This window comes from Miscanthus floridulus, chromosome 4 (assembly GCF_019320115.1).
Source record: "Miscanthus floridulus cultivar M001 chromosome 4, ASM1932011v1, whole genome shotgun sequence".
NCBI classification, from domain to species: Eukaryota; Viridiplantae; Streptophyta; class Magnoliopsida; order Poales; family Poaceae; genus Miscanthus; species Miscanthus floridulus.
In genome coordinates, this window is record NC_089583.1 from 98,032,001 (window position 1) to 98,041,542 (window position 9,542).

General features: G+C 48.1%; 1 protein-coding gene across 1 annotated transcript; it reads left to right on the plus strand.

Moving 5' to 3' along the window:
* The first annotated feature begins 5,685 nt into the window (after positions 1 to 5,685).
* Positions 5,686 to 6,078, plus strand: LOC136548884 (uncharacterized). Its single transcript, XM_066540253.1, has one exon. The coding sequence runs from the start codon at positions 5,686 to 5,688 to the stop codon at positions 6,076 to 6,078; it is 393 nt and encodes a 130-aa protein (XP_066396350.1).
* Positions 6,079 to 9,542: the final 3,464 nt, after the last annotated feature.

Below are 9,542 nucleotides of genomic sequence, written 5' to 3' on the forward strand. Positions count from 1 at the left end.
TTATTGAGAATTAAATTGCATGACATATTAAAATAGAATTGTAATTTACCATAACTAAGTTATTTTCATGCGGCCTTACACACCGCATCGTTAATTCAAATTCATCAAGATGCACTTATACAACTCCCTCCGTTGCAGTATGTACGTGAAACTTTGGCTGCAGCCAAACATTTCCCATCTACGCATCGAGTATGTTTTCACATACCCATATCACCACCCCCAACATACAAATGGGCATTAGGGATCCCAAGAGGTAACTCTACAGGGGATTTATAAATTGTCCGTATGTTGATCACATTTGAGGATAATTCCAGGCATTAGGGGGAGATTTATACCACATCAAGAATGCCAGGAATCAAAAGAGCAATCCTCACATCCACGTACCAAAAATTCTAAACCTAATCATTTAGAATATCTTATATTTGCATCATATTGCAAAGAATCTGTCAGAAACATTTACTGATAATAAGGGTGTCACAAAATCCTCTTATCTTACTTATAATGCGCCCGAAAGAATGAAGGTACAAATTAAAACCATTTAACTCCCACTTCCAACGAAGAGGGGGAGAAGTACGGCCGCTCCTAAGGATAATGCTCTAAGTAAGCGTCCGAGGATACCGAGGACAATATCCTTCAAATCAGTAAATCCAGGCCAACCTCAAGTTGGTAGACACCCAAAATGGATGAGCATCCAAAACCCGGATCAAAATCCACCCAGATCAATGGTGCACCCAAATTCTGATCCTGAGACATTGGAACACCCTGACTCCATATGGGAAATGACTCAGAGTCCAAAAGGGTTAACATTTTCACATGCTATATTGATTTCAAGAACCGAATCAATCATTTAAAGACTACAAATTGTCGCGGCATATACTCCTCAAAGATTGCTTTTTTTACCTTATTGGATCCAGACCAAAAGTCCTAGGCAGAGTGTCTTCACACTCAAATTTGGTCAAACTAAAAGGTGGCAATTAAGAAGATTGCTCTTGTTCAATGATGAGAAGTATTACCATAGTAATATCTTTCCTCATAAAGTTTCTTTTCAAAAGCAAGGTGGTGAACAATGAGAGCTTGTAGCATATGGTTTCACGCAGAGACCTAGCATAGCATACCCCATGGTATGTGTGAAAATGAAGTTTTCCAAATTCAATAATTGGCATATCAAATGAATTTGATAGATTCGGACATATAAGTCCCAATGGACTTCATATTCTGAATCCAAATACAAATCGCAACATACATTGTGTATAATTAAGCATGATTGCGTATATTGGTTATTTTGATATCATCATGATACAGAAATAATTATGCAATCATTTGAGATACAATTTCCATCATGTGGATTCGAGATGGAGGATTTGGGTAAGACCAAATATTGCCTAGGCTTACAACTTGAGCACCGTCCTTCAGGGATTTTAGTGCATCAATCAGCCTATATCTAGAAAATATTGGAGAAATTCAATATAGACAAATCATATCATAACAAAATCCCGATGGTTGTTCGTTCTTTAGAAATAGAGAAAGATCAATTTAGACCACGTGATATTTACGAAAAGATATTGGGACCAAGGTTCCATATCTTAGTGTCATTGGAGCACTTATGTATCTTGCAAATTGCATCAGGCCTGATATCGCATTTGCAGTGAACATACTAGTTAGACATAGTGCAAATCCAACTCACCGTCATTAGACGAGAGCGAAGCATATCCATAGATATCTTAGTGGCATAAAGGATCTTGGTTTATTCTTTAAGAGAAATCATGATCCCAACATGATTGGATACACGGATGCTGGTTACTTATCTGGTCCCCATCTTAAACTGGATTTGTATTCTTACATGGAGGTACAACTATTTCATGAAGTCTTTTAAACAGACTCTGACGACGACCTCTACTGATCATTCTGAAATTATTACTCTATACGAGGTATCACATGAATGTGTATGACTTCGTAGAATGATTAACCACATACAACAGGCATGTGGTATTGGTTCGATTAAATCACCTACAATTATCTATAAAGATAATTTCACTTATGTTACATAGATGCAAACATGTTACATAAAGAGTAATGTCGCTAAGGACATTGTCCCTAAGCTGTTTTATTCCCCATAAGTTATAAGAAAGCGGGAAAATAAACATCTTGCAAATCCAGTCATGTGATAATCTCGCTGACCTATTTACTAAGTCCTTACCAACTTCTGTGTTTCAAAAATTGGTACATGGAATTGGTATGCGGTGACTTCGAGATTTGCCAGAATCAGGGGGAGACATCTCCTAAATGTTGACCTGTATCAGCATCATATTATACTCTTTTCTTTCACAAGTTTTACTTATAAGGTTTCTTGTTAAAGTTTTTAATGAGGTAATATTAACATAAGCACGTGTCATATTTCCTATTTTCCCCACCGGGGTTTTTGTGAGAAATATCAAAGACACATATTGCCCTCACAACTCATCCATGGTTTTCCCTGAAAAGGTTTTTCATGTGAGTTATCCAAGAGGCAATACCAATAATATGTCGTCATATTTTCTCCTAATTTTCCCACTGGATTTTTACAGGAGTTTTAGCGACATATCACTTTATATTGCTCCTCATATTTTTCCTGAAAAAAGTTTTTGGGGGAGTTATCGTTATGTCGTATCTCTAATATTTTTCCCCATTGGGGTTTTTAATGGGATACCAATGACATAGTGGTTTATTTAAATCACAAATAAATATGCTATTTTCTCCTTATTTTCCAATAAGGTTTAAATGAGTTTTTATGGCATGTCATATATTCCTCAGATTTTTTCCATAGGGTTTTTCGAGAAATTTCAGCTTACAGCTGTATTGATCTCAAGGAAGATTCAATCAAGGGGGAGTGTTACGAAACGGTGTCTCTCAACAGACACCCCTTCGGTGATCTCATCAACAACGCCATGAACAGACACATATTCACGAAGTGATCTCATCCATCAATTACAAGATTAGTGCATAGGATTAGACAGTTAGTTTTACTCCAAAGGACATGTCCTTTAGGAACAGTCGTGTCCCTTTGTGACACCCCTTCACTTGTATAAATATATTTCAGAGATCAACGAAAGAAACACTTCTCTCAAATCTTTCATTTACATTCACACTTTAACATTTTCGTAGCGCTGTCGCTGTGAGGGGCATCGTGCGCGCTTCTGCCCTAATGCCCCAGCCGTTGCCGGCTCCAAGAGGGGACGCTCGCCTGCTGTTGCTGGTGGTCGGCGCGGTGCGCCTCGCCGTTGGGCTTCTCCGGCGCATTGGCGGGCGCCCCGTGATGATACGGTTTCCGCTCGTTCCGCGTCGACTGGTCGGTCCCCCTCCGTTCCACGTTGCTGTGCTCCGCCTAGCCCGGAGGCGGCCGATCAGCCAGCTTCTGGTGCTGAGGTCGCTGGTGGCAAGAGGGGTTTTCGGACGCCGCCAACCACGACGTGGGGGAGCCGCCCGCCGCGGATCCGCCTGTGCTGGCGGGGCCGACGGACGCCGCGCGGGCGAGTAGTGGGCAGTCTGCGCGACCGCGTCTTCAGCTCAGGCGCCATCGTTGCCCGGCGGTGGTCGATCGCCCCGTCGTCGTCCCCCGAGATCCAGGCTGCCGAGGAGGCTTTTGTCTCTGTCATTGGTTGCCATGATTGGTGGCACCAGACCGCCGGTCACGTCGGGGATGGTCCGGGAACACCTCCGCAGTCGTTTCCTAATCGACGATGCGGATATGTCGGTACTGCGGCATGCACCGGAGGACTTCATCGTTCGGTTCAGTCGTAGGGAGGACCTTGAGCGGGTACTGCACGCGCCGCCGCCGGAGGGAGTGTCGCCGTTCTTCCTCACGTGGCGTCGCTGGACGTGGCTTTCTCAGGCAACTGCGATGGCGTTCACTTACAAGGTCCTCGTCGGTATCAAGGGTGCGCCTGCCCATGCACTGAGTGCGGAGGTGGCTCAGCAGCTCCTTGGGTCATCCTGCGCCCAGGTTCAGCTCGCCTTGTCTGACGTCGATGGAGTTGATGAAGACGACGCCCGCGAACTCTTTGTTGCGGCATGGTGCCTCCACCCGTTGCTCGTCCCTGCGCAGAAGCTGCTCATCATCCCAGAGCCTCTTGGGAGCCGCATGACCCGGGCATCTTGTTCCCTAGGGAGCATGAGATTATCCACGCCGATCGAACTGCCGATCCTGCACTATCTTGCCCGGATGCGTGTGGTTGAGTACCAGGATTGAGATGCTTCATCGAGTTCTTTGGATGATGATGGATTCCTTGGTGCCAATGATTCTGATGATAATGGTGATAGCAATTTCAATGGCTACAACCCTGGTATTGATGGGCCGTCGAGGAGATCGTCGTCCTTCGGTCCGGCCACTTTTCGCCCGACTGGTGGTGATGGTGGTTCATCGCTTGGGCGGGGCTCTGGCCCGACGTTCCGGCCGCGGCAACGGGTGGTGCGGTTGGCGCCTCCGGCCGATGGCGGCGCGGGCAACTTGGGGCAGGATAGTCCAGCGATCAAGTGGTCACCCAATCCGTACAGGATGGTGCGTGAGGGCCAATGCTCGCTCGGTGGCAGGGCATGATCCTGGAGCGGGAGGTGCCTTTCCGGGCGTGGCAGCCAAAGACGTGAGATCCTGGACGTCACATCGCCAAGGGGGGAAGTCCGAGACGTCGTGGCGCCGCTTCCCACGTCCACACCTGTGTCTGACGTTGGGGAGCAGGAGATGTCAGGCACGCCATCGCGTCTGTGCATGACGCCGCAGGTCTACGAAGTTGACTTCGGGGCTTGGGATGTCGACTTACAACAAAGGGATTTGATTCGGATCCGATGCAGCTAGAGGCTCTGCTAACTCGGGGGCTGGAGCTGAAGCTGCCACCGAGCAAGGGCACCGGATTGTTGGGCCTCTGCTCGCCTGACCTGCCCCCTAACCGTTCGACCCGGTTCGTTGGGGCACACTTTGATGAAAGCCCACGCATCCGAATGGGAGAATCTAGGCCCAGCTCGTTCGGTGGGCTGGATGATTGCTTCATACCAAGCCGCTAGGATGGAACAGCTTCTATGGACTTTGATGTCATGGAGCTTGAGCTCAAGGGACCGTACGTCGTGTCCTCTGATAATGAGGCTGCTAGGGACGGTGGCCTAGGCCTGGATGTCGCTGCAGCTGGTGAAGCGGGCGAGGCATTCACCGATAGCGAGCCTGGCCTGGACGTCGGTGCTGTTGGCGACGAAGTACCGGTTCATGAGGTGCTGGATGCAATGATTTGCGCTCCAATGCAGACACCGATCCTCTGCGAGGGTCCGAGGCCTCGCCGCTCTAGGACACCGATTTCCATCAACACGCTGAGACGTAGGTCATCTTGCTATCAAGCCTAGGGCAGCAAACTCCACCAGACAGGCTCAAAATGTGCTTATGAAGAAGCTAGGCATGGACGTTGACATCACGGCGGTGGACTCGGAGATCAAACGTAAGTTCAAGGCCGCCTTCTCTGGGCTGATCTCGGCGAGGAAGCAGCAGGCGTTGCAGATTCTCTTCTCCGGTGACTTCGACCAGGCGGCCATGGGGCTCGAGTTGGGCACTGTCGAGGTGTAGCCTCCGGTGCCCCTATACCCCTATCGCCAAGTCGTGTCTTATGTCGATGTTAGCTAGTTGCTTTGTTTGGAATGTGCGGGGGCTCAACGGCCGTGCACGTCGCAATGTCGTCCAGGCTCTTGGTCCAGGAGCGGGCCACTCTCATCTGTATTCAGGAGACCAAACTCTCCGTAGTGTGTAACTCCTTAGCCATTGAAATCCTAGGACAAGCTTTTGATTACGACTACCTCCCTGCGTTGAATGTGTCTGGGGGCATCCTCTTGGGTTGGGATAGAGAAGTATGGACAGTGATCGATGTTACCAAGGGGCGCTTCACTCTATCGGCCAAGATTGCCGAGAAAGGCTCATCGCACAATCCGTGGTGGATCACCATTGTGTATGGCCTGCAGCTTGACCACGAGAAGGTTGAGTTCCTAGAGGAACTGCTGCGGTTCAGAGATGCTTGCCCGGGGCCTTGGTTTCTTTGCGGCGACTTCAACATGATCTACGGGGCGTAAGACAAGAACAACGACCACCTTGATGATCGGCGCTGCATGAGACGCTTCCGATCGTTCCTTAACCGAGCACACCTTGAGGAACTTAACCTTGTTGGTAGAAGATTCACGTGGTCAAGCGAGAGGGAATGGCCGATGCTGGTGCTGCTTGATCGCATGCTTGCGTCATGTGACTGGTTTGCGGCATTCCCAAACCACGTCCTAAAGCCCCTCTCCTCGGATTGTTCGGACCAGTGTCCACTACTTCTATAGCTCCACACGCTACCGGGGACGAAGAGGCGGTTCCGTTTTGAGTCGTTCTGGGTAAAGTTGCCTGGATTCATGGATGTGGTCGCCAACGCCTGGGTGCCGACTATGACCAATGCGGACCCATTCCGAGTGATTGATTTCAAGCTCAGAAATGTGGCGAAGGTGTTAAGAAATTGGAGTAACACCAAGATCGGCAGTGTTCGTCTGCAGCTTGCGATGGCTAGGGAGGTCATCTTAAGATTTGATGAAGCTCAGGAAGTTAGGGCGCTGTCTGACTGGGAGGCAGCCTTGCGCAAAGCCCTTAAGCTGAGAGTTCTTGGCTTAGCCTCGCTAGCCCGCACGATCGCCAGACAGCACTCACGGTTGCTGTTCCTGGCAGAGGGGGATGCCAACACCAGGTTCTACCACCTGCAGGCCTACCATCGAAGTCACAACAGTAGGATCAACTCACTTCGGGTGCAAGGACTGGAAGTGGTTAGTGACATGGCAATGGCGGTCGTGCTCTTCGACGATTTCAATGAGGTTCTGGGGTGCAACTTCGAACGCTCGAGAAGATTCGATTTTCATGGCATTGGTCTACCAACATCTGAACTATCGGTGCTCGAGCAGATGTTCACTAAAGATGAGGTTCGCACGATCATCATGGACCTCCCCAATGACAAAGCTCCCTGCCCCGATGGTTTCACGAGCTTGTTCTACAAGAAGACTTGGGAGATTATCAAGGTGGATATTATGAATGTGTTTCATGCATTTTGGTCACAACATTCAAGAAGTTTCAACCACCTAAACGACGCCTACATGATTTTACTAAAAAAGAAAGAGCACCCAGTCAAAATCCGTGACTATTGATCGATTAGCTTAATTCATAGCTTCGACAAGCTGGTCACCAAGTGTTTGGCTAAGCATCTGGCCACGGTGCTGGATGGGCTAGTGCTGCGCAACCAAAGCACATTCATCAAGGACCAGCAAATTCATGACAACTTCAGGCAGGTGCAGTTTGCTTGCAAAGAGTTGCACAAAAGAAAGTCTCCAGCGACCCTACTGAAGATTGGCATTGCTAAGGCTTTTGATATGGTATCCTGGACTTTCCTTTTGAAGGTTCTTTGGCACATGGGCTTTGGGCGTCGATGGAGAAATTGGATATCCATCATTCTATCCACGTTAAGCATGAAGATACTGCTCAATGGGTAGCCTGGTAGAAGGATCTGCCATGCACGCGACCTTCGCCAGGGCGACCCCTTATCGCCCATGTTGTTCATGCTAACCATGGAGGTGCTTAACCACGCCCTACTTTGGGTGGAACAACAGCACTTCCTAACCCCACTTAGCGTTGACGTGGGCAGCCAGGTCAGCCTCTACGTAGATGATCTCATCCTCTTCATTATGCCCACGGTGCGGGATCTAGAAACAGTGAAGGCGGCACTAGCCATCTTTGGCTTAGCCTCTAGGCTCTTCTCAAACTTGGATAAAAGCGTTGCCACACCAATGCACTGCTCTGAGTCTGATGTTGCACGGATTAGGGACGTCCTCTCATGTAAGATTGAGGAATTCCTTTGTTGCTATCTTGGGGTTCCGCTATCGGTGCGCCGGCTCAAGAGATCCAACGAGCAACAACTCATTAACAAAGTTGCTGCTCGGATTTTGAAGTGGAAAGTGATGGGGACGGGGTCCTGATCTTCCGTCAGGTTCAAGATAATTATCTATTTGGGCGAAAAGCGACACACCGATCCGGCTTCAAATCACAAAGACCCGAACCCTACAACCTTAGCGCCACGTCTCCTCTGGTTATCAACCGTATCACAATCCAGTTGACCTCGCCAAGAAGACTAATCCCTGCTGTGAATCAAAGAACATAAGCAAGAACAAGATAAAACACAACTCAAGTATAGTGACAATTGCGGATGTATGATTAAGCACTCGAATGTGGGGTTTCACAAACTAATATCAGTGACTATTCAAAGACAGATTGATCTAAAGCAAAACTAAAACCCTAATGTAGGCAGCGGCTACTGATTATATAGCCTAAGGGGCGTATAAGGACCTCTCTTCACATCCTAAAGGTGTCCCAACACGTTACAAGGCCCAATGGCCTAAAAACAGCGACGCGGCGCCCTAATAGATTCTGGACATCAACTTGTTTCGTTGATTCCCATTTATTTTGATGGAATTTTAATGTGGGATGACTTCCATTAGTTACCTTATCAAATTATCTTTTCATTTATATATGGATCATCGAAAACATAGTCTGTATGCAACCTGGGTGTCCGTTTTACTACACGCTGCTCCTAGAGCCCTAGATGGACTCAAACTTGACTTGGATTAGGCCTCCAACTTGGTTTGAACGCTCTTGCTTGCCTACTAAGGTGGTGCCCAAGGGGGAGGATATCCAAGGGCTTCCTTTATGTGTTCTCCATCTCCTTGGGGTGTGCTCCAACTTAGGCCTGGGTCCCAAGGGTGAAAAACAAGCCCATGATGACGATGTAGCTCCCGGCAGAAACAACGACAACATGTCTTGATGATTTGGTGGCCTTGCCAACGTAATATTGAGATGTGACTAGATCTATTTGAAATCTTATCAAACAAGCTTTCCATCAAGTGCTCATTGACCGTAATCACACTCCGGATGGATGAGTTCTGACCTTCCCAATGAAGCATTGCCGTGCCATCGATGAACTAAAAGTTCAACTTTGATGGACTTGCACTCTGAGACACATTTATACCTATAAGCAAATAATGACATGTACATGTGGAACCAAGTGAATTGTACCAAAAATCACTATGCAAATATTGGAATTAGCTCACCTTATAATCAATGGTCATATCTGAAGGTGTCATGTCCTCATCAGAAAGGCGATCTGTTAAACGTCACTGGTCGCACTGTGCTGGTCAAGGCGACCATGTCCGCCATTCCAATCCACATGGCCATCGCTTTGTGCCTGCCCCCTTGGGCGATTCAGGCCATTGACAAGCTTCGTCGAGGGTTCATCTAGAGCGGCTCTAATTCTACCGCCGCTGGTATATGCAAGGTGGCATGGGAAACTGTTTGTCGTCCTCGGGAGCTTGGGGGTCTTGGCATCTCTGACCTACGACAGGTAGGGGTCACGCTATGGGTGCGCTGGGAGTGCCAGGCGCGTTCAGGGGGACAACTCACGCTGAGGTCCATGGAATGAACGGTTGTCACAGTGTTCCAAGCGGCCACGACATTCAACTTAGGGAAT

Excerpts from the sequence above, each read along its gene's own strand:
- LOC136548884 (XM_066540253.1), top strand. The coding sequence starts at position 5,686 with ATGTCGTCCAGGCTCTTGGTCCAGGAGCGGGCCACTCTCATCTGTATT.